The sequence below is a fragment of the Gymnodraco acuticeps genome, unplaced genomic scaffold (genome assembly GCF_902827175.1).
Source record: "Gymnodraco acuticeps unplaced genomic scaffold, fGymAcu1.1, whole genome shotgun sequence".
Lineage (NCBI taxonomy): Eukaryota > Metazoa > Chordata > Actinopteri > Perciformes > Bathydraconidae > Gymnodraco > Gymnodraco acuticeps.
This window is the reverse complement of record NW_022991513.1, coordinates 1,760,397-1,786,117: the sequence shown is the minus strand read 5'-3', so window position 1 is coordinate 1,786,117 and position 25,721 is coordinate 1,760,397. Positions and strand designations below refer to the sequence as shown.

Below are 25,721 nucleotides of genomic sequence, written 5' to 3'. Positions count from 1 at the left end.
CAATCAATAGAGCTACATCAACAGTGCGTCTCAAAAGACTGAACGTTTGGAGGTCTTATTGTCTTGTTTAGATTTGGCTGAACTTGAAATGCATTTTTGCTCATAAGAACGACTATGGATTTGCACAAAAAGCTGTGCATTCACTGGTTTAAACAGCAGTTATTTTCTGTAATGGTAAACAGTCTTCCCTCTCATGCAGACATTATGTTGTCACAGCATCATTGTGTGGAGGAGTCTCTGCTCTCCAGATCTGTTCACTCAGGGCTTCCTGACTCACGCTACACTGGAATGAAAGGCATGTATAGAGATGCTTGCTAAACATTTTAGTGAGAAGAATCAGACCTCTTCTGCACATATGCAAACACACACACACACACACATTTTTTATGAGACATCCCACGTGGTCAACCAGACACAGAAAGATATGTCTGTTTGGTCAGTTCACTCATGTGAGAAAATATTCCAAACAACAGATAATAGAAAAAAGCAGCGGAAACTGAAGTGAAGCTGTAAGCATGGCTTTGGAGGGATAGGGGTCCATCTGGACAAAGTGTGAATGTCCCTGTCAGTGTGTGGTCTGTTTCCAAACTGATGTCCTTAGGGTTATGCTTTTGCACACTATGAAAATAAGACTCTCTAAAGGGTTCTCATTAGGGAGATGTGGATCTGATTTGATTGATCTCTCTCAGTTCAAGAGCACCTTTCCACTCAGTCGTGAAACATTAATGCAGGACTATTCTGATAGTCTTTTTGAACCATATTTTACATATTATTTCAATAATCTTGTATCTTTTCAAATGTGAACTGCAGCCTATGATATATCTATCATGAATAAAAACATTTAAATTTGAGAAAACTGTACTATTACGAAAGTAAACGATCTTAAGAGTTAAAGAAGAAGATTTATACCAAAATAGACATATTTGAATTCAGAGTGGATAAAACTAAATGGCACCTTATTTTATTGTGTGAAACCCAGGGTGGCCTTATTTCATTATTTCTCTGCTTGAAGACACAGAGCAGTTTATTGCTGCACCTTTAACTTTAGATTGTGTGTCCATAGTCCGCTCTCACATTCCCTGTTGTGTTAACAGAGTGCTGCAATAAGGAGATCACTTTTTCATTTTCTCTTTGGAAAGAATGCAGATGCCAACTGGGAAGGGAATTGTGGGAAAATGGGCCCTGATCACTTAGAGGCTGATTGTTAAAGGCAGGCTCCAGGGCAGTGTCTTTATTTCTGTTCATCTCGAATAAGAAGTCCAACCAGACTCACATTTCTGTTGTTTTAGCCCCTCTCAACGGGCACATGTCCACACCTCTCTCTTTTAATATATCAGATGGCAGTCGATTAATGTAACTGTGAGTGTGTGAGTCAAAGCTAACATTCAGCTGAAGGAGCCCCAAAAAGCCAATGAGCTTTTAATACAACATACTGAAGGAAATAGAACTTTTAACTGTTGTTTGTTTCCTCCGTATTTTAGCGTAATCCATACTTACTTTCTCAGATCTTTGAGATCGACAGCCCTAAATGAAATATGTTGTCGGCCTAAATGTTCACATGACCTATTGTCCCACTCTTTTATTTTACAGTATTGTTCATTTTAAGCAATGGCTTTTGCAGAGTCTACATTTAGACACCAGGGCAGTCACTAGGGTTTAAGGTCATGTATGTATATTTCAGCAATCTCAAATGTCAGAAGATATTAAGCAATGACTGGTTGGGAAAGCTCGTCCCACTCCCTTCCCTTCCTCTGTTAGACTCATGACCCTCGACAACTCATCAGTCTTGTTTGAGTTACCAAAAAGACACTGAAACCCTACTTTTTTACTTCTTTAGAACAACCATGTTTTGTAAAGTCTCACCATTGCTTCATGTTTTTTATGGATCGCCTATATTTGATTTTTGTTTTGTAGCTGTTCATACCACTCTTTAGTTTAAAAAAATACATTTTTGCTGTTTGTTTTATCATTTTTGTTTAGAATCAGAATCAAGTTTATTGCAAGGTACGTTTACACATAGGCTACAAGGAATTTGCTTTGGTATCTGGTTTAATATTTTAGTTCATTCATGTGAACCTTTTATGCTGTTGTCTTTGCCAGGACTCTACTCTAAAAGTGATTTTGAATCACAATAGGAATATTCCTGGTAACTTAAACGGAAACATCTACCTGCCCAGTAGGTGGCGCTAAACGCTGTCTGAGATTGTATAACCACACACCTATTTATATATTTCTTTCAGTGCAACTACAGCTTACAATGTTTTCCACATGGACAAATGGTTTATTTCCAAATAAAATTAATCAATGCACTTTTTAACTACCAGTAACACAATCATAGTTTTGTATGACCCAGGTATAAGACATTTAGTGGATATGAACCAACAAATGGGGCTCCTTAATCAAAATGTGTGTGTAAATAGTGTGAACACTTAGGACAAGAAAACACACAGAAAGAAACAATTTTCAAGGAAAAAAAGATTTTAATGAAAAAAAACTATGGTCATTTTATAATTTTATATGATTGTATAAACATAAACATAGATGGACATCAATGAAAATCAGTTACATAATGTTTAAAATACATCTACTCCTCTTTTAGCAGGTGAGAGTAAAATGCTTTTAAGAGGTTAAAATCTTCACATTTACAGTGAAAGGTTGACATACAGTGTTAAGTCATACAAGCTAAAATATAAACAAAGACAATTAGAAATCCATTTGAATTATGAATTAACATTTCATCCATTCAAATCTGAGGCTGACAACATCAGTGGTCCTGAATGAGCTGACATGCTTGCATAAATTCTACCAAGAAAATGACAAATGAGGTTTTCTGAATGATCTTACCGCACAGTACAAAGAAAAACTGCCTCCCAACACATGACAAGTTGCTAGTAAAGGGTTGATTGCAAGTGCAGCGACTGAGTCTCTGAGCATCCAGCATCTTGAGGGGGGGGGGGGGGGGTTTGCGGCTGGGAGGGGGTGTTGTTATTGGGGTTTGCAGTCAGAGCAGTCTCCCCATCGTCTCTGTGAGTGCTTTAGTGTAGTTAGTGGAGGAGGTATACATTACGGGGGGTACAGTTCAGTGGTGGTCAGTAAGACTGGAGACAGTCCACAAACTCAAGGGAGGGGGGCTGGGGGGGGGTGAGGGATTGGCTGACTGTCCGTGGCGAGCGATGCAGAGTTGATAGAGGAACTGGGAGGGCAGCAAGTGGTCACAGCCTGAAGTTACCCAAGAGATAACTAGTTTGGATGGTTAATATGGTTTGCCACTGTGGACGGGCCGACGAGTGATGAGGAAGACCTCCTCCCGAGAGAAGGGTGGGTGCTTTAAGAGTTCTTGGAGACCATCTTCATCGTGATAGTCTTCAGTTCTGAGTACTCTTTCAAGCCGCTTTCTCCCCTGAAAACAGAAAAAAAGTCACAACGCTGCTCGTTTTGTTTAAACTATATCATGCTGACAGCAGCACTGAAATATAGTGTATACACTGCTAGAAACATATTGCAATATGCTCTTAAAATAAGATATATGGGATGTTAAGCAATTTTGGAAAGTAGGTTTTCAAAACACACAAGTCAGTATTAGCAATATTGTGGTGAATGTGTGTATATTCAGTGGGCAGGCAGTCAAGTCATACTCACAATTCACGTCCATTGCCAGACATTTTATATCCTCCAAATGGACACTGTGTGCTCAGAGCGTTGAAGCAGTTTATCCTGGGGAATAAACAAAACATTGATCACTATTGTGCGTTTGACTTCTGTGGTTTGCTATTGTAATATTTTGTACCAAAATCTTAATGTCGTCTGATAATAAGTTTGATGTATTGTAATTTTTGTAGCTATTCATGAAACCTTCTGGATTAAACAACATAATTCCCTTATTGTTTAATAAACACAGCTGAGGGTTGTCAGGCTGAGTATTTGGTAATATATTAGCTGCTTCAGCCTGGGAAGGAAAGAGTGAAGCTGAGGTAGATTGGAAGTTGTAAAATATCGGGATTGGTGAAGTTAATATTAATACCATTTTTTTTTATTAAAAGTAAACTGAGTAAATGTAACAAAGATTGATTAAAGTAATTGTTAAATGAGAAAATGGATTCTACTCTTATGTCTGTATAGTAGTTACGAAGCTACCCACCAGCAGCAGAAAGCTAAGCATAGACACAAACACTGGAAAGAGCTAGTGTGGCTCCATCCAAAGGCAACAAAAACATCAACACCTCCAATGCTCACTTATTAAAACATTATAAATCATTTTATTAAATTATATAAAACTGAAGTGTAGGAACAACATGTTGCTGTGCAAAAGTCATATCTATAAGGAAATGATTCCTGGTTGTCTACGGTCGATGCTAAAAGTCTCTACATTGTAAAGATTTGTCGCTGTGGTCGGTATCAGAAGTGAGGTAATATTGTATAGAACAATGTCAAAGAAGAAAATATGGTAAGAAAAAGGTTTGTATCTTTCTCGAAGAACACAATCCTCAACAGAGGAAGAAAATTGGGTGATGATTGGGCGGCATCAAGAATGAAGGACAAGGCAGACATTTTTTTCCTCAGCATGCAGAGAAATGCAGTCAAGTATGACAAGTGGTCAGAAACTCTTGGCAGACGCTGTATGTTCGCTATAACTCTACTCCTACTCATAGCCATCTGCAGGGAATTACAAGAGAAACAACACAGGTTTAGGTAAACTCAAGAACTCATATTTTATGACCATTTCATTTACACAAATTATAAAATTAGGGGTGTCAGTTTACATTTACAATTTACATTGTGCGTTGCTGTCTTGCCCTGGCACGTTGCTATTGGTATGTTTTTATCTCAAATGTCTGAGCTGAGGGAAAGAAGTGAAAAAAGGAAGGAAAACATTTCTTTGTGGCCTGTGTAATGATAGTGAAGTGGCACATTGCCAGTTTACAATTTATGGATGCCAGAGTCTGAAATGGTTGATACTTCCCACATGAAAAATATTACTGATTGCAGCTAAAGAAACACAGCAGATGAAACTCACCAGACAGTGCCAGCCTGCATGGCTGTGGAAATGGTCATGGCTTTGTTGATGTTGCTGGTGAATACAGCCGCAACCAAACCGTACTCCGTGTTGTTGGCTCTCTCGATCACTTCCTCGATTGTTTTGAACTTCATGATCTGCTGGACTGGGCCAAAAATCTGCCAAAAAAATATGAATTTGGTTAATTTATAAACCTTATTTCTATGTTTTAACTGTATATAGTGTATAACTGGTCACATACTGTATACAGAGGTGTGAAGGTTAGGATTGTGTTTACAAACAATTGTCTTACACTTGAATTATATGATTATTTTTTTTATCTGGTGGGACGTAACATGCATACAGTTTAATCAAGAGCTGCACAAACTTGAGGTAGTTGTAGTTTACTTAATTATTTCAACATGATTATATTATGCTAATTTATGGCATGGAGGTAATTACTGGATGGTTATACATTTATAAGATAGATGAAGTTACTACTAGATACAGATGATTCAATGTTTTATGGCATAGAATACTATACAAATTGTTTTAAGATATACTATACTCACTTTCTAGGACATTTTTATCAAATACATTACTGTGACTTTTTTGAAATTGTATTTGAACTCTCATAAATGTAGTGACGTAAAATGGGCAATTGCAGTTGAAATAGAGTAACTGGAATAGTAAAGTAAAGGCACATCAAAATTCTAACAGCAGTACAGCACTTGAGTAAATTAACTTAGTAATTTATACCCCTGAAAAATATGATTAATTATTATGAATGAATAAACAATATTATAAAATGAGTATTTTTTCCTGATAATATGTACTAGTAGTTTTACTTTGGTACAGTTGTTACTGCAGGTCATTGACTTGAAGGGAGGATTTCATATTCACACAGGTACATGCATTAGTTTTGCAGGAGATATAAAAATCCCTGTTCTTCATCACCGTACCTCCTCTCTGGCGATGCGCATGTCGTCCCTCACGTTAGAGAAAACAGTCGGCTCGATGAAGAACCCTTTCACGCCCAGAGCTTTGCCTCCGCACTCCATCTTGGCTCCTTCACTGATGCCGCTCTGGATGAACTCCAACACACGATTCTGCTGCTCCAGACTGATCTGTGGAGGTGGAGGACGGACGACATTATAAGAGAGGCCAGGACAGAGAAAAGGGAAGACACAGCTTTACAGTAGATCTGTTGACTTACCTGTGGACCCTGCTCAGTGGTGGGATCAAAGGGGCTGCCGACTGTCCTCCTCTTGGCTCTCTCCACACTCCTCCGGACAAATTCATCATAAATGGGCTCTTCCACATAGATGCGAGAGCCGGCCGTGCAGCACTGGCCTGCGTTGAAAAACACGCCCTGGTGGGCCTCTTCCACAGCCAAGTCCACTGGAGGAAAAGGGATTTTAGTTAATCAATAGCTACATGAAACAGTTTGTTCATTAATAATGCTACACCATGGGAAACATTTATTTTACAGGTTAATAATTAAATAAGAATACTTCAGTCTTTTTCGAAGGTAAAGTATTAAGAACTTTAGGAGAACAGAAAGTGTAATCATCACATCTACATGTAAGACATCATGTGTGTAGTATAGTGTTACAACATTTCCCTCAATATTTATTGGAGCTATCCTGTGCAAATCTGATACCTGACACCTGAGAGACAGGACCCTGCTGTTGCGCACGAAGGGTTAACGGACCCCCGTGATTTATGGGTCTCGGCTGTAGCACCCGACTGAGTCAGGGTCCATTCTCCTGATTTACAGGCCTTAGGGAGCCCCTCTCACGGCTGCTGAAAGCATTTGAAAGCCTCGGCACCCCCAGTTTGGTGAGCCACTTAGAATTCATATGAAACCCATACATCCACAGGTTTCCACAGCACTACAAAGCTTCTGAGCATTGTAAGACTCACAGTCCATGTGTGTTAATCCACAGACTGGAGGTCCTGAGAATGGGACACACGACTAAAGAAAACAGTGATAGTGAAGAACCACCAGCCGTGCCAAAAGTATGCAGACCCAGTTTTACTGAAAATACTGCATGACAAGTAAAAGTCCAGACTCTAAAATGTAAATGTTAGAAGTATTATATGCAAATGTTCAAAGTTTCCAAAAAATGTATACATTTATTTTTTAAGTATTACATTATTGTAAAAATATGAATATTCAGTTTTTATCAGTAACACACACATAATCTTATAGTTTGTCTTATATCATATCATGTGTTACATATATTAAAAGTAGCTTGTGTGTTGTATAATTATTATAGTGGAGTAAAAAGAACAATTTTCCCCCTGAAATGTAGTGAAGTAGAGGTAGGAGTATCATAAAATATAAATACTCAAGTAAAGTAAAAGTGTGTCAAGACAGTACTGACGTACAATATTTGAGTGAACGTCCTAAGTTACGTCCTCCAACTGCGAACCACCTATTGAGGGTAAATGTATCTCTGAATAAAGAGATACATTTAAAAAACTTTAAAACGTACAATCAGCATCTGCAAAGATGATGTTGGGGTTCTTTCCTCCCAGCTCCAGCGTCACTTTTTTCAGGTTGCTCTTCCCAGCTGCTTCTTGGATCAGCTTGCCGACCTGGTGAAGGAAACAGTTCTTGGGTTTACTCACAGAAATGCAGGCCCGTGGCCAGATCAGTAAATCAGCTGGAGTCATTAAAAAGCTTAAAGAGGTTGGTTAGCTCCAAACAGGGAATGCTCCGGTAGGCCAACTGAAACATGAGTTCTGCAAACACACAGAATGAATATCTATTACAGGTTTTTGGAGACAGCAACAGGAAAATAAAATGCTGTTTCAGCCGGGAACAGCATCTGATTTCTAATGAAGGGCAGGAAGAAGCAACCACAAGGCGTGTGGGTGGGGATGTGACTATCTGAGGGTGTTTTCAAATGGGTCTGGTATGTCAATATGGAAGACCGCAAGGGACTCGCTGTGGTTTCTCTTTATCTTCCTATCATCCCTATTTCTACTTAATACGACCTAAACAGAATGAAGAATAATAAATAAAGGTTCAAGAACAGCACAAGGTCACTAAAGGGAATTCCATATGTAAGTCATCTTATACATAACAGGGTTTTGTCAGTTTTAACTCTTTAACCGTAAATCATGTATACTTTTTATTTTTGGTGACCATTTTCAAAGGCATGCTCCAAGTTTATACATTAGTTTCTATGGTTCCTGGGAGCCATTGATTTTAAATTTATTGGAATGAAAATAAATGAGCTGACTCTCAAAATGAGTATGAATGTGTTTCCTAACAATCACTATGTGGCAGAAGGTCAAGCAAAGGGGAATATCCTGAGGTTCAGAGTGATTAATAACACAACTCATTATTTTATCTTTATTCATCATATGTTGAGTTTTTCGAACTTTCTTTCATAATGATGTCATTTTGTTTCAATCAAGATATTTGTTTTCTAATGTCAAAATGTTTTCATGAGAATCATGAGTAGAACTGCTTTAACTTAAAAATGTTTAGTGTTGTGAAATAATGTACCATCTCAAAAGATAACAACAAGCCTGAGAAACTTCACACACCCCCCTTTAAAACCTCTACACCCTAAACAAGTATTCATCTTCCTGTTACTCATACAGCCTGTTTTATTTTCCGAGAGAACTGACAAGATAAAGCGGAAAAATCCCCTCTCAGTTTTCAGCAGAAAATAACCCCACCTCCAGCTTGGAAAAAGACTCTCTCACTATTGTATCTAGTGTCTGACAGGCTTTAAGATACAGAAAAGCACAGACTATAAGAGAATCAAATGCAGTTCTGCGGCTGGTATAGAAAAAACAAAATACTTGGCTTGGTTTCAATGATTCTGATGCATTTGGTCTGTCTTTGTTGAGAATCACAAAGTGGCTGACTAAGGGAGGGTTAGCGTGTGTTTACTCAGTGGTAAAGGAAACACGCTGGGCTGCGAGACACTCCTCCATGTGCAGTCACAGCCACATGTGAGTCAGTACGAGGATGAGCTGTGGTCCTAAAATCCACCTGTAGCTTCACCACTACCAGTAAGAAGATGCGGTGGTGGTGAGTATCCCCCCCCCCCCACTGCAACCCTCTGCTACTAGAGCGTGGTGACTCAGTGTCTGGGCATCGGCAGTCTCTTACAGCACTGGCTCATTCTCTCAGTAATTGACTCCAGATCACATGAAACAACAGGAAAACTAGTTAAAAAAAAAGCTGAGCCACTCACAAAGGAAATGTTCAATCAAGACGAGATGATAAAACAAAGAAGATGTTTGTGTAAGAAGGTGCATTTATGTCAGTTTGCGTGCACACACTGATTGGGTGTGTCTGACTGTGTAAAGGGATTGGAATAAAAAAAAATTGTTTTATGTTATACTGTGCTGGAAAATCATAAAGACAGATACGAGACATACACAGGATAATATATGTTCCTCCTCATGCTGTCCAATTCTGATTCTGCTGTCTAATTCCTTACGTTCTTTTTTTGGCTCATCAGATCATGTATATACATGTGTGGGTTATTGAAGATTACTCGAAGCAATCTCCAGAAAACCACAAGGCTAATCCGAGCATTACATAAACCTGGCTCATTTATCAAAGATACATAAGAAGTACATGCTCACATCACAACGTAAATTCTACCAGAAGGGCTAGCTTGCAGTTTGGAGTAACAGATGTTTATAAATGATCTGCAGTAAAATAATCTGCTGTCACTCTGGCTGCTCTCTCTGGCCTGAGGAATGCATTCAGACCGCAACACCTCTGAGCTCTCAACACCTAACATGGTCTGTCCTTGATGATTAAGCTTTCCATTAACTGCTCCCCTGTTCTGCAGAGATACAATGATTTATCCGGATAGTAAGTTAAATGGAAGGTGCGTTAATACTGCAGAGACAGCGAGGGAAACAGAGGAGCGGCAGTGTTTTCACAGAGATGTGTTTGTATACTCTCAACGGCGCAAATATGTGCATGTGTGCCAGATAATATCAAAGCCCCCCGTCATGAGTAGTAATGACAGGGCGCACAGTTAATGTACAACCCCATTTGTTTGTCATTTAAACTTCAATGCATGCACACAACATACTCTAATTACCCGGCCTGTTCTTATGGTCTGCACATGTTGGTCACTGTGTCGCTTGTGACAGAACTAAGCAATAGGCAGCTGTTGTTGTAAGCCACGTTATTAGAGAAAGCGTACCTGGGTTGATCCTGTGAAAGCCACTTTGTCTATGCCCATGTGCGAAGAAATCGCAGCTCCTGCCGTTGGCCCGAATCCTGGCAAAATATTGATGACTCCCGGTGGAAACCCGGCCTGTCAAAACAATGAGAGGAAACAAGCTTTTAGCGGAGATGACAGCAAAGTCAAGCAAAACTGCAGGCGGTGTGGGGGAATCCGGACGCAACCCAGGGTCTGACCAGCTGAGAACGGAGAGAACATCAAAAAGAAGAAGGCGACAGACAGATAGTCTCCAGAAAGAGACGAGGCCAGAGAGGGCAGGGGGGGAGAGCGGGAGCATGTAGACACTGAGATATTTACAGAGTGATTACGTTTTAATACATATACTTATGATACTTTGTTCCTATCCTTTACATAAGCATGTGTACATCTGGAACTTGAAAGGAACTCACTTCCTCTGTTGCTTTCAATAGTGATGACGTTATGGTTCAACGCCATACATCAATAAGTCTTATTACATGTTGGCTTGACTGCTTGACTTAGCTGTTCTCTAAATGCAGCTCTGTTGTGTTTTAATCTCTGCTTTGTCTTCCATTGGTCTCTGGAAATGTGTTAGCACTGATATTCAACCTCCTATTGACTTCTAAGGATGCTGATTGCAAATGTATTTTTTATTTAAAGAATTACATTTTGTATCACATACAAATTAAAAAGTATGTCAGTACCTACAAGATTTTCACAAGATTAGTTTGTTCATGAATTTAACATATTTTTTAATCTCAACAACTATATAAACTGTTCATAGTCACACATTTGTCTACTATCTTGAGCAACCAGAGCACTGTTTCTTTAAAGACATGTTGGGTTTTAAAGTGCAATTTGTTCATGTTGAAAGGTCCACAAACAAATATAATGGCTTTTATGTTATTGGAAGAGCACCAAATATTTCTACATTCTAAATAAAACGCTGCGAAAGGGTGATAAACCTTTGTTTGTTTTTTATTTAGATTGACTTTAACTATAGCAAACGCATTGTTTGGTGCTAATCTCAGGCTGAAAATTAGGATTACAGACTGGAAAAATGTTTGTCAAACATCTGTTCTTGATCGCCCTGTGGTTATGTTAATGACGGATTATCCAAATAAAGTGTTGGCCAGATTCACAGTGAACACTGTGTACTTGGTGAACTGAAGCCGTTAACTGATTCTGATATTGGGAGTATTAACATAAGACTGGCCAAAAGAAATTTGGCAGGCTGCCTCATAAACATGTGTGGTTGGATTCTGTCATTTACCTCTTTGACGAGAGCTGCCATGTAGAGGCAGGTGAGCGGTGTCTGCTCAGCAGGTTTCAGGACAACAGTGTTTCCACATGCGATAGCTGGACCCAGCTTCCATGCTGTCATCATCAGAGGGAAGTTCCACTGTGAGGCACACACACACACACACACACAAACACACACATTTTGAAAAAAGACATCATGCATCTGACTGACACACTGGGTGGTCACAAGTCAAGCTCAATAACTCATCGCTCTTTAGTCACTTACTCTCATTTTCACTCTGTCTAAACATAGTCAAGTGAGAAAATGTTCTCGGCACTTGTACAGTATTTTCTCTTCCCACAGTATTCTGAGAAAGCCGGGAAATTGCAACACATGTGCAATAGACCCATATCACTGTACAAAACACAGGCCTGTGTTATTTCTGCTTTACACAGGAGCCCATGGGGCTCAACGCAGAACCACACGCTTTCTGCACTCTTGCACAATCAACAGTGTCTCTTTCTCCTTGATCTTTCCTCTCTTTTCTCACAGTTCTTCTCCTCAAACACACTTTGTTAAATCCCTTAGCTCACTCTTCTGCTTCTCACTTCTCGTTCTCTATTAGTCAAACTCACTGGCCCCGTCATTTTGGGGGCTTACCACAGGATTTACACGAATAAACAGTGTCTGTCAGGGAATTACTGGAAAATGAAAATTGAAATTCAACGAATAGGCCAGAGTAACAACCAACGAGAGCTCTTTTAAACTCAGCCAATTCATTGTTGTATGTTTTTTTGTTCAAGCCTTTATGTCCATTTGTCTCAATCATGCACGTCACTCGTAGGAAGGGTTATACTCACAGGGATAATTTGTCCACAAACTCCAATGGGCTCATATCTGGTAAATGATATATACTCTCCATCTGTGCAGGAACACACACACACACACACACACACACACACAACACACACACACACACACACACACACACACACAACACACACACACACACACACACACACACACACACACACACACACACACACACACACACACACACACCACACACACACACACACACACACACACACACACACACACACACACACACACACACACACACACACACACACCACACACACACACACACACACACACCACACACACACACACACACACACACACACACCACACACACACACACACACACACACACACACACACACACACACACACACACAAAACAGAGAGCAGGGTTATTCATTTCTAGCTTTAGTAGTTTAAAGCTTGTAATTGCCTGAAAGACATGAAAAATGTCACCACCTGATACCCCCGGTGTTGTTGACTCAACATGTTAATTTGTAAATGAATCCACACGCAACATTCCTGGTTGCTTTATCCCAGTGAGAGATTACATTTCGTTTGGAGCCTCCTACAGTACAGGCATGTGTGTAACTGTTTTAGGTCATAGAGATGGGTGTTATGCTGGAAATGTTTGCTCATTCCTCTTGCATTACCAAAGTAAAAGGAGGCACTTACTGAGGGTGTGCCATGCTTGTTCATATTCAACAAAAACAATTGATATTGAGAAATTTATAGAAATATGTTAAAACAGTCGTCAGCTGAAACATTGACTCATGTTGCATTTGGACTTGAATGACCGATGGCAGATGACAAGCCGGATAAGCATTTTCAATGGGATGCAGTGGGAGTATGACAATGGACACAAAACTGCAGCACAAGGTCTCATATGTCAACCTTTTTTTCCGTAATACCAAAGTGGATGTTAGGTCTTTCAATACTGTTATTGTTTGGAGAATGAAACTATAAACCTATTAGACATGAGGTTTTCGGGAGGAGCTCAAGTATCTGCCAGGTTTGTTTGAAAGTATGACTCCTGCGAGATGACTTATATTTCAATTTGGAACAAGAAATGTAAACTATACCAAACTGTGTAGCCAAAGGTGCTCCACATAATGTCACTCCCTATTCATTTCACACTGTCTGTGATACAGATTTAACACGATAATCTCAGCAAGACAGATAGATGTAATGGGGTTGTTGATGGGAAAAATCCTGCACTTCATCCCAACTGTTGAACAAACACATTAACGGACAGCCTAACATCATAGAGACTACAGGAATACCCTTGTTTATTTCCACTAGAGCAATAAAGCTTTGACCAAAGCCCTGGCAAAATGCTCACCGAGGTTGGTTTGGCAGCAGTGTACAAGAGAAGCTTTGAGAGGGACAATAAGGTGGTATCAGGAGGTTTCCCATGTCCTCTCTCTTATTCTATTTTCCTTTTTTGTACTTCCTGTTGAAACAGACAGCCAACTTTTCCCTCTAGCAACCCCCAAACTCAACTGAGGCGACACTGGAGGCAGCCTCAACAGGACAATAAATGTTAGTGTTAGGAGTAATCCCCAATTTGATGTCTTACTTTGCTGAGTATAAGTGTGCTTCTCCTACAAAACCTTTCTTTTATTCAACTAAGTGTGTTGTAGGTTTGGTACATCGAGTGAAGGTAAAACAAATAAATTGCAATTCATTTGATTACTGATTCATTGTCATTTTTAATGGCATAAATAACAGAAAACCTTGGAAGATACGAAGATTCCCTGTGCTTTTTCAGTTTGATATCATATCAATGTAAATATCTTTGGGTTTTAAGCTGCCAACATATATAAAGATATGCGCTTGGAATTCTTTTAACAGTATATTTTTTTATATATAGTCTGACATTTTATAAACCAAACAACTAAATAATTGCAGCCCATTTCTCGCTACTATCTTCCTTTTAATCTTCTACTTTTACCTTTATTCTCCAACCACCACTCTCCCTAAACAACAGTCTGCCGTCTGTCCATGTCACTAAAACTATGCTGTCTTAATCAAAAAAGGATCTTACCCATTGGAATAGAAGTGCCGTGGATCTTGTCTGCGTATCCAGCATAGTATCTCAGTGTCTTTATGGTTCCCTGGAGGTCCACAAACAGGGTGGGCAGGAAAGGCTTCCCACTGTTCAGTGACTCAATAGTCTGAAGAGAGACGGGGGAGACGTTTGAGAAATATGTGATATAACCTTGTGATCCTCACATAATTCCATACTGTTCCAGTCTTTACACTCTCCCGCGGGTGAAATGTGACACTAAGATAACACTTAACTACAAATACAGCCCCTTGGTTACAGTTATATGTTCCCTTTAAGGCAAAGTAAGTTTATCAGTATTTTCAAACACAGCGGCAGCTCAAAGTGCTTTGCAGAAGGTATAAAATGAAATAATCAGGCAAAAGAGTAATGGTTATACTACAGTTACAGAGATTATATAAATGATTACATTAATAGGAAAGCAATCAAGAAGATAAGACGCCATTTGTTAATAATTGTTATCCATGTGGGAAATAACTCTTCTAAACTGAAAAAAAGTTATTAACAATAATTGAGTCATGCCAGTATAACTTACTGCTAGATAGACACTGTCTCTCTCCACCAGGTCGGCCAGTTTGGCCAGCAGCCGCCCTCTCTCAGACGCATCCATCCTCCGCCACACGGAGCCCAAAGAGGAGGCGAGGCGCGCCGCCTGCACTGCTTTATCAACATCCGCCTAAAAAGACAAGACACATCATTATCAACCAGATCCAATAAACAAGTGTCTTTGACATTTTTCATGCCCGTAGCACGCTGAGTTTTTCAACTTTTTATTTTCTCATAAAAGATTGATTCATGTTGATCTTAAAGCAACTAATAAACATGCATTTAAAGAACTAAAAGCAATATTTAAGCCTCTTGTAAGAAGAAAAACTGAAACCCAGTTTTATTGTCCAACTATCCAGCTGTAGACAATTATTAAGTACATCATATACCCAAGCATATGTATACCAAATACATTTATTATTGTTGTTTACTTCGTCTTCACTACATTTTTTAGGGAAACTCTAGTAAATGTGTTCACTTTTCAGATAAAAATCAGTTTATAAAACATAATGATACTAATCATGATCCAATGTTATAATATTGTAATACTGACAGTGGCCATTCCAAATGACTTTTGATAAGTTAAGTCCATATTGTCGCACACATTTTAAAATGCAGGATTTCTTGACCCAAAGTATTTTTATAGTGTGTTATTGATAATCATGTTTTCTAGGTGAAAAACAGACAAAAGACGCCGTGTTGTAGAGTATTTACCTTGTCGGCTTCCTGGACCTCACAGATCTGCTCTCCAGTAGCCGGGTTATAGGCCGGAAAGACCTTTCCACTAACAGAGTTGTGCCACTCATTGTTGATGAAAATCTGCAAAGAGAAAATGCATGTTTAGTTTTCCTATGTTCGTAAAGCGATGCAATAAAGAATCTATACGTAAAGTCAGGGTCGAAAATTCCTTTGTATGAATTTGATGCAAAATTCATTTTCAAAACCTATTAAAAATAAACAATTTAAACTAATTATATGTATGCAAATATATAATTACACATATATTCAAACAAGCTTAAGAGGGATATAATAACTTCCCTTTGTATTTATATTCTAAATATTTATGTTAAGTTGAGTAATCACTTCATCACATGCTTGTAGTTGAGGCTGTGAAAGACTAACAGCCCTCTTCGGGCTCTTGTGTAAGGGATATGGGAGAATCTGGAAATCTGGACAGAGATTCCTGCCCGTCCAGCATTGCTCTCTGGGGAGTGCTCCACCATCCAGACAAAGGGGTGGGGTGGGGGTGAAGATAAATCCCTATCAGACACCAGACCCCCACCCACCAACCCACCCCCAAGCACACAGACACACGTTTCACAACATCTCTGCTCGTTTACGAGATCATAAAACACGTGCCGCGCTTGGTTTCTGTGATGCGTTAAAGCAAGTCTTCCGTTAAACAACCACCTTGGATTCCAAACAGAACATAGTTGACATCTATTAAGACCAGAAGTAAAATAAATGTTTACACAGTCGCAAAGCTGGGAATTATGTCAGAAAAAATACAACACACCCTTTATAAGCTGATGAAAAGTTGAACAAAATGCAAGTGTGATTTGAAATGTGCAAATATATATTTTGAAAGTTCTCGTTGACGTGTTTAGATCTATTAGGCGGACTCCTCACACACTGTTTTTAATGGCTGTCAGTCTGCCTGATAGATAGAGTGCCAGGAGAACATCTGCTGGCACATATCCCTCTGTGAATACATATGTTCTTACCGTCCTTCTACTTTAGAGGAGTTTGGATACAAACCTGAGATCGTGGTTCAAGTATCCCACTGGCCTAAGCCTCCCTAAACTCTCCAACATGTTTACCTCAATAAACGGTGGGCTTTAAGCACTATTTAATTGGCTATAAACTATTACCCGTGTTTACTTTCAGGTTGGTATAAAATGCCAGGGAGCCTGAAAACTATTGGAGTTGCAGCACACACATCACTCTGCCTCCCTCCTCCTCCTCCTCCTCATTCCCACGGCTCGCAGGCTCATAATGTGGCCTCTGCGTATGAATAACTCACATGCAGACGTTTAAGGTGTTCAGTATCTGTGTGTACCACCCCACAGAACCATACGTTATACACTCATTCCTCTACGTTTCCTTTGTACTGGTCACACACACCATCCCCCACACACCTTTACCCACGCGCACACACACACACACACACACACACACACAAAGATAGACAGGGCCAGAGAGGCTTCTCTCTCCAGTGTTCTCAGGCGCCTCCATCAGAGGCCACCTTTAATCTAATGCTCATTAAGAGCACTTCATAAAATTGTCAGTAACGATAAGGAGCAGAGGGCCAGCTACAAAAACAGAAAGTCCTGTAGAGCACTGAATTAGTTTTTAAATTTATAGGGGCCACTGAAGTGGGTCGCCCTAAATCAGAGGAGCCCCCTGACAGCCTCAACAGTCCAAGCAAGAATGCAGACCATGGGTAGCTTTATGCATGGCGTAACCCCTCTCACAAGACGCTGCTAAAGGAGAACGGATGAAGCACGAGAACAGTGGAGCAGGCCGCCACCTAAATCACAGCGAGAAAAGGACAACTGTCAGCCGCCGTTTGGCTCGGCCCTCTCTCTGGGCTCGAACTGGTGTTACACTTTTGTCTCGTTCCATTGAGAGCCTTGATTAAGATGACAGGGCCGAGACGTAAATCAACTCTTAAGGTTTCTTAAAATTGCTTTTAGGATCATTTGGACGGCGGGCAAGAACACAAGAATGAAAAAAGCAAGTGCAAGGGTGAACATTTTCAAATGACAAATCGTGTTTCCCATTCCCTGCGGGGTCGTTACTATCCTTCCACAAGATGGTTTTATGTTTATAAAATCCACCAGACTGCAGATGACAACATTTTCAAAACAAACTATTTCACTTTCTCGCAATTAATCCTTGGTACAACTTTTAAAGCAAACATTTTTAACATGTTGTGCAACTACATTAATTAAGAAACGCTTTAACGCGGTCAGAGCTGTGATCTGTGATGCCTGACGCATAATGAGGAGGCCTGATGTGGATTAGAGCTAAGCAGCAAGCATATAGGTCAAGACTTTCTCCATGGGCCACAGGGCAGCTGCAAACATTTAGCAACTCCCAGGCTTTTCTGAAAAACCTGTCAATCACATCATCCAGAGAGAGCCTGGCCATGGAGATAATGAAAAGATGAGACATGATGAACACAAACACGTTTCAACGTTTCTTTTGCTCATTAAGTTGGCCATTTGGTGCAGGTGTCTTAACCATCGTCATCCATTACAAAACGTTTTAAACAGTTAAAATAAAAATGCAATGTTCTTCACTTTGCACCAAGCAAAATGTTATTGGCACTTTATATTTTCCATGTTAACAACACTTTGCAAGATTATTTTTGTGATAATAATTCTTTTTTTTTAGAAGTAAGCTGTAATGGGAAGTAAGAAATGCCAAAATACTTTCTGCAGCCAACAAAACATCTGTTTGGCTCCCTGTTCTTCTCACAGCTCAGACGCTAACGGCTGAAAGAACATTACATGAAACTCATTTCTTGTCTAAAAGTAAGATCTGTGGGGGCAAGAGATGGGGTTAGTTTAGCGTTTAAACAGGGGTTTTATATATAAATGTGTGTTTATACACAACAAGCCAAGAATCCACAGCCAGACGCACCCAGGCCGGGCACCTGCAACGCTCGTCTGCGCAGGAAGTTTCATATCCTCCCCTATCACAGGACCTCCATTTCCTCTTTGGATGGGTTTCAAAAGTCTTAGAATTACTACTGTTACAAGTGATTGGAGACTATGTGAAAGTGAAGACCAGCTGGTGTTTTCTGCTCCTACTCCTCTCCACATGTGTGACACCATGGAGCCTTCATGTTTTTCATTCACACACCCTCAGACAATGCCAACCGGCGCTCCTGGGTTTGGCGAGGGCGACCTCGCTGTCACTGACTGGCAAACGTCTTTGTATCGTCAATGTATGTAGGCATGTGGTTAAAGTTGTTCATTCTGATTCAGAAGTTATGTGAGAATAACACTAATTTGACATAAGGTTGTAATTACAAAAACAACTTCTTATTCACTGTTGCGGTTGCTTTAAGCAGGGAGAGAGACTTTGCTCATCACCACAGTGTCAGACAGTTTATATGAAATACTTTTTTAAGGCTTATATAAATCATAATTGTAATAATTTTTTCTGAAAACACACAACAGAGGACTTTTGTTTGACATATAAATGCATTGCTTTTGACAAAATTGCTCGGCAGATTCTTATCCAACTAGAAGGCCACTTTGAGAGCGCAGACCTCTGCCAGAGCCATGCCTTATCTCACAATGGTAATACGAAAAATATTGTTGTTTCTGTCTTGTGACTAAGATTGACTTTAATTTAACGGGTTATTTCTTGGCCCATGTTACATCCTACCAACAAGCTATATGAAAATCAGGCCACTATCTTTTCTGTAATACTGCTAACAGATACACAAAAAAAACTAAAACCCCTCTTGTTGGCGCTATTAAACTGCTTTCTTAAGTCAACAGTTAGTTAAGTAATTGATATACCCAATGAGCATACGTGAACCCCAAAACTTACATTTTCAAATATCAAAAGTGAAGTAAAAGACAGAAAACTTCTCCGCGCTTCACACAAATATATAAACTTTCAGACTCAAAGGTGGAAATAATAACCTGGAAATAGTCACAACTTATGGTCCTCCAATTAGCTTTTCTTAGGATTTTCTACTTTTTGTCCTGACAAATGACTTAAAATGTTTAAGATCTAATTCAGTGACAACTTGATACCTGCTTCTGGTTGTTAAGTTAAAAGTTCAAAAACAAAGCTAGTAAGTGGAATTTGGTTTAAAGGTGGGGTAGGTACATTTGAGAAACCGGCTCGAGATACACTTTTTGTTATATTCGATGGAATGCTCTTAACATCCCGATAGCAATGAATATCTTAAGTGCTTTGACAAAAAATCCATTAAAAAATGTCATCTGTGGAAGCTGTAGTACTGTAAAAAGCACGACCAATCATCTTAGCCGGCCCGGCTAAAATAACTGGATGGCCTACCTGCCTGTCAGCCTTCCATCTGTGCACAAACTTATCTCGTGCCCTCATTGGTCATGTGCGCGTTCGTGTGTGTTGGAGGAGGTCGGCTCTGTAAGGAAGTGGCAGATTTGTTCCGGCTGTGTATTTTCAAATTCTAGCGCATTCGAGCTGGTTTCTCCAAAATTACCTACCCCACCTTTAATATACATTTATTTTAAAAAATGCATCAGAACTTGATCTACAATTTTGACTAAGTGTTTAAAAAGTTAAAAGACAAACAATAAAATGGACCTCTCCTCTCACTACTGGTGTTATTTATTTCCTTGGAACATCTGAGGTTTGATGGGTTTCCTGTGTACTTAACTGTTCTCTAATTCTTGGGTCAAGGAGAAGAACAGTAGTTTTACTCGTGGGATCAGTGGACAAAGAGGAAGTCATTTTTAAAGAAATATGACGCTTTTCCACTTCTGTGTCTGCTTTGTGTCGTGTTTGCTGGAGAAAGAGCCTATAGGCAAACAGATTTATGAAGCCAAGTGTTTTTCAGAATGACACCGTAAGGATTTACACGTCCCTTGTCAAGAGGGCCGCACACTGAAGGTATGGGAAGTTCACAGGGTAACCTCGCTGTCACTGCTCTTCCTTAAACAGTGATTAAGAGACAGGGGACATGATGTTGACGTCTCTGCTAAGATGATAATTTACACTCACTACACAAGTAGGCATTTCACACCAATGGACATATTAATGGCGCTGCACACTTACCCTGTCACAATCAAAGAGATGTGTTTTAGAGAGTATGTGGCCATGTGTGTGCGAACAGGGAGATTGTGTAAGCAAAGGCAGAGGAGGAGGGGGAGAGTTCTCGCTGTGCTCGTTGTGATAAATCATTTAGTTGCACAGTATCCCCTAACTTTGGCTCTGTTTGATCTTGATCGCAGTAAGATGGTGGTTTTGAAGTGAAAAACTCCAGAACTGCAGGTCAGCTCTGGCGAGGCAGGGCCACTAACCCACACAGTGAGACAGAGTCATAATTTACACCCCGCTGGACAGCACCTAGCATCGGGGAGCCCCAAGCCTCCATCTGTGCTATCTCAATCAGTGACAGATTGATGGAGCCTCTTATTCATCCAAACTGAGTGGATGTCTATGCGTAGACTGCTTTACAAATACTTGGCAGACAGGCTCTGCAAAGGTTCCTATGGTGTAAGTGCACTAATGCCACCATGAGCAAAGCAACCAAGACAATTTACAACTGCTGATTAGTTTAGGAGATGTGTAACAAAGAAAATGAACAAGGCCACTGATTTAGATCCTACAATCTGGTCCGCTTGGTTAATTTTTACATTTGTGAGATTATTACCTATGTAGTTACACCAGCTCAAAACACATGCAAAAATATAGATTTTTGTATATACGGCTAAAGGGCGATCGTTTTTTTAAAGCTTAACATTCACTTTGGTGGAGGGGTTTATATTGTGATGGCACTTCACAAACAAACATTTTACAGACTGCTCCTTCAAAGAGAAAGCATCAGAGTTATTTGCATTCCTGTTAAACATGTCCCCGTAAGTGTATGGTTTAACAACTCATCATCGCCGAACGGTGTGAAAAACCACAAAGACCAGATGCATCACCCACTGAAAAGAGCAGGAAAAGTTTCTCTGTTTGCATTAATCAAATAAAACTCTTCTCTCCCTATACCACGAAAGCGGAAGCGGAAAACATCAATAAATAGCTATCATGGCTCTCTTATTTATGACTTCCTTCGTGGTCCTATCAACCTTTAAACTGTTTCTGTCTTGTAACCCAGCTGTTGGAGCCTTCTAGCGATAGACATGTGGGGGTAGGGGACGGGACAACCAAAAGAGAGCTTTCCTTCTCAAGCTCTCAGCTACAAAAGAGAGGGCGTAAGAACCTCACAATGAAGCGTAAGAGGATATCAATAGACTGATAACAGAACTCCAATCATATATAGATGTACACAAAATTGCAGATAGCTTTGCTGATAATATCAATGTGGCGCTGACCATGAGAAGTTTATGACTCGGTGAAGAGGACAAGGGGCAAACCTTGACTGCAATCACTTTTTTTATAACATGCTTATGTTATAGAAGCAAACCTGTTGATACTGTATCAGCCATTTCTCTATCTCCAGGGTCGATAACATGTAATCATTGCATCGCGAAAGAAAACTTTTTTTACATTTTCTTTTTATGTGATTAAGGGGAAAGTCTAATACTGCCTTTATGTTACAGAAAAGTGTAATATATAAGTGTAAAACAGTATCTGAGAATAAAATCTGTCCCTCAGCTTGCCGCTCCATCCACTCGCCCTGCAGGCCAGTGAACAGCGCTGCTTGTTTCCCCTGCAGGCAGTGGGGTGGAGAACAGGAACAGGGTGTGAGGAGAGCCCACGCCAGGGGTTCCCATAAATCAGGGCCCTTCTGCCCCCAATGTCCACCAAACCAACAGGGACTGGATGATCCAAATTCCTGGGGGTTAATTCACCAAGTCGCTCCCTAAATATCCTCCTGTACACCGTTGTTTGCGAGGCCTTTAACTAACACTCTGCACTGTGAGGGAATGGAAAGCTTACAACACGACAGAGCCTATACAACATATACTGTCCTCTTTAGTGAAGCAGCAGTGTGACCTTTGCACATAAAACACAGAGGTTTGTGTTAACACCGAGCAATTATAGCACTGATTGAATTTACATCACACTATCATTAATATGACCTTTAATCTCCGTAATCATAAAAACACTTGCTCTAATCTGCAGATAGAAGACCCTTTGAGTGGCAACACAACTGCAGCAGGCTACATCCTGGCTACTAAGGCTGGTGACCTCAAACCAAAGAAAATCGCAGTCAACATTTTATCAGAAGATCTTAAAATAATGACTAAAACTTACTTCAAAGTGTACCAATAAGCACATAGGATAAAAAACGAACAAGGCATTTCCGAGATGTTATAAAACATATGAGAGATATTTTTAACATGTGTGTAACTGGCTCAAGATTTGTGGTGGCTCAAGACTTAAATTCCAAGCATAAGGCCAAAATACTTCACAAAGAAAATAAGAGACTGTGATTTACTGATTAAGGATTCCTTAAAAAATGTAACAGTATATGTAGTGCTATGTTTTATTATGGTAACAAAATGTGGAAGCACTTAACTACGAATCAAGAACTTACAGTATCCTCACCAGATGTTTTAATCAAATCTCTCTGAAAGCATATATTTTAGTCGTATCTGCAACATGATTTGTTCCATGACTCAAATGAAGTTCTTTGTTTAACTCAAGCTTCTTTCTCCAGCTGTTTCTGCATCCCCTTTCTCCCACCCACACACTGTAACACAATCCTGCTCCGATAACACATTTGTTGTTTAACAATCTGTACTTTTAAATAGTTTTTTTTCTCCACTAAACAAACTTGCTGTCACTAAATAATGAGAAAATGACTGCCTTAATGACTGCAATCCTTTGGACTTGAATAACATGTGTGTCGTGTCATTTAAAGAAAATACTTCAAGGCATTAATAAGAGGTGCTATCTTGTTTTTAAGCAAGCTCAGCCTTTGCCAATGATAACAAACAACATTATGAGCAATTCAAGATTACTCAGATTAATTTGAATAAAAAACAAAACACTATTGAAGTAATCATAGTAGAAAAATGGAATGAAAGATTGAGATGTTTTTTTGAAGATGATATTTTGTTAACATTTTCCAATATTACATTTCTTGTACAAGTATCTATCTTTTAAATACTTTTTTTTTTTAAATGCCCCCTTATTAGACGATTTCAAATCAAAAACACATGTTATAATCTTGCTCTCCAGGCAGTAACCTAATTGGATGTTGGTATGTATCTTAAGATGCAATGTAAAATAAAACAAACAAATATATTGATAGAAAATAAAATTATTCACATCGTTAGAAATATTTAAAAACTCTAACTATAGTTCTAAACTATGTCACACCCTTATTTGCACGTATACTAGAAATACTGGCTCAAATAATTTGCAACATAAATTATCAGCGTTTATCCAAGGTTTATGCAATTTAGAAAATGACACTATTATACATTTCATTCAACATTGATTATAAAACGTCTTATGTCGGTTGTTGTTACGTTTAAATGATCGTATCTGGGGGTTATTGGTTTATACATTAAAATCTGCACTGAGCACGTGTACGCAGAAGAAAGTAAAAGTAGGAATCATTCAATTTATCAGAAAGTTTAGTCCGGATAAGTTGTCTCAGTTGCAGCTCCGAGTGAGCTTCTCTATCTGATATTAAAACTTTAGCTGCTGACACACATTAATTGCAGTTTAAAATAAGTTTGGGTTGAAGAAACACACATGATCAAATAAGTGCGAGCAGAGGACACGGAGTCGTTACGCGCAAAGAGAGAGGGTCGGCGGCGGCGGAGCAGAAACAGACCTTGGTGTACTTGATCTCCGGGTTGGGCACCGGGGAGGGCATCAGATGGAGGGATGCCATGAGAGCAGCGGGGTCGCTCTTCACCTCTCCGGGGATCTCGATCTTACTGGAAGTCATCTCGGCTGTGTCTCTAGTCGTCTGCCTGCTGAGCCTCTCGGGGTTTTTTTCTAAAGATTTCTGATTAGGACTTTGGGTTTCTTCCTGGGTTTATAGCCAGGTGTCAGCCGCGGTTCATTTTGATTGGGCGAAGAAAAGGGCTGTCCTTCTGAAAATTAAATTCATGCATTTACATAAACGACCTCAACCATGCGTGTTAAGGAGGAGAAACACATCCACCCCACCCACCTCACACTCCCGGTACACTCGGTTTACACTGCTTTTACCCAACAACAGACGCTTTTACGCAGTAATTGATAGTTTTATAACTAAACAAAGAAGAAGAAAAACACATTTCCATGACTTATTAAGAGTTTAGATTGGGAGATCATGTAAATATGTGTAATGATAGGCTTTGAGTGTTACATGAAACTGAAACCTATTTGTCAAGGTTTAAACACTTAGAAAAGACTGTAGCCTATAGTTCCACAAACTTCCCTTTAGCATCATATAAAGCCTATTCTCTTCTGGCAAAAACAATCTCGCCATAAAGTTAATGTAGTAGGCTAGCTGTTTTAGGCTTTGGATGGATTCACATTCTCTTTTTTAACTGTTGTTGTTGGATTGTAGAAGTTAATATCTCAATTTTCTGGAATGCCTCCCTCATATTGGCATAAAACTGGAGATTGAAGGTTAATGATTTACCTTAAAGTTAACAAACAATTCACCATAAAGAAGTATTTACTCGTAAGTCTCATTCTTACATCATCATTAGCCATTTCCTAAGTGCCACAAAGGTGTCATCCCACTTTCCTCGGCTCACTATCACCCTGGGCTCTTTATTTGCCTAACACAACCTCCCCACGGTCTAAGATGTTGTGTAAATGCGGACTAAAGGGATTGTTGCTACTTGCTGGGGTGTTGTTGGCAGAGATGTGTCCCGCAGGTGATAATTCCCCCCAGCGCCTCCTTTAAATCTCCCAATAAACATCCACCAATTAGCTGTGAGTCTCCCAAAACTAAAGGAATTAAAGCAAAGCCACGCATGTATTAACACATACACAACAACTGCATTTCTTTACACATGCATGAAGCCACTCAGGTAGAGGGGAAATAAGTAGGCTAGTTAATTTGTGGTTTAGTCTGTGAAATGAAAGCGAATGCAGAACAATGTCTTGCATAGGAATAAGAACGTAGTTTGAAAACTCGGGAGTATTGATATCCACAGAGTAATTTTCTCATTC

General features: G+C 39.6%; 1 protein-coding gene across 2 annotated transcripts; it reads right to left on the bottom strand.

Annotated features, from left to right (window-relative positions):
* Positions 1-2,260: 2,260 nt before the first annotated feature.
* Positions 2,261-24,654, bottom strand: aldh1a2 (aldehyde dehydrogenase 1 family, member A2). Of its 2 annotated transcripts, XM_034196938.1 has the most exons (14): positions 24,382-24,654; positions 15,624-15,728; positions 14,899-15,039; positions 14,343-14,472; positions 12,292-12,353; positions 11,462-11,590; positions 10,189-10,302; positions 7,495-7,597; positions 6,210-6,394; positions 5,956-6,120; positions 5,015-5,172; positions 3,640-3,714; positions 3,299-3,400; positions 2,261-2,456 (listed from the first exon to the last, which is right to left on the bottom strand). In XM_034196938.1, the coding sequence occupies exons 1-13, from the start codon at positions 24,496-24,498 to the stop codon at positions 3,328-3,330; spliced, it is 1,557 nt and encodes a 518-aa protein (XP_034052829.1). In that variant the 5' UTR covers positions 24,499-24,654; the 3' UTR covers positions 2,261-2,456; positions 3,299-3,327. The 2 variants fall into 2 exon arrangements, with proteins under 2 accessions (XP_034052829.1, XP_034052828.1); XM_034196937.1 differs by lacking the exon at positions 2,261-2,456 and having other exon boundaries at positions 3,249-3,400.
* Positions 24,655-25,721: the final 1,067 nt, after the last annotated feature.

What these genes read in the sequence shown, in the direction of transcription:
- aldh1a2 (XM_034196938.1), bottom strand. Translation starts at nt 24,498, where the DNA reads ATGACTTCCAGTAAGATCGAGATCCCCGGAGAGGTGAAGAGCGACCCC. An exon ending in CGGAGATCAAGTACACCAAG is followed by an intron (nt 15,729 to 24,381) that starts GTCTGTTTCTGC and finishes TTCTCTTTGCAG; the next exon opens with ATTTTCATCAACAATGAGTG. An exon ending in GAGACAGTGTCTATCTAGCA is followed by an intron (nt 14,473 to 14,898) that starts GTAAGTTATACT and finishes GTCTCTCTTCAG; the next exon opens with ACTATTGAGTCACTGAACAG.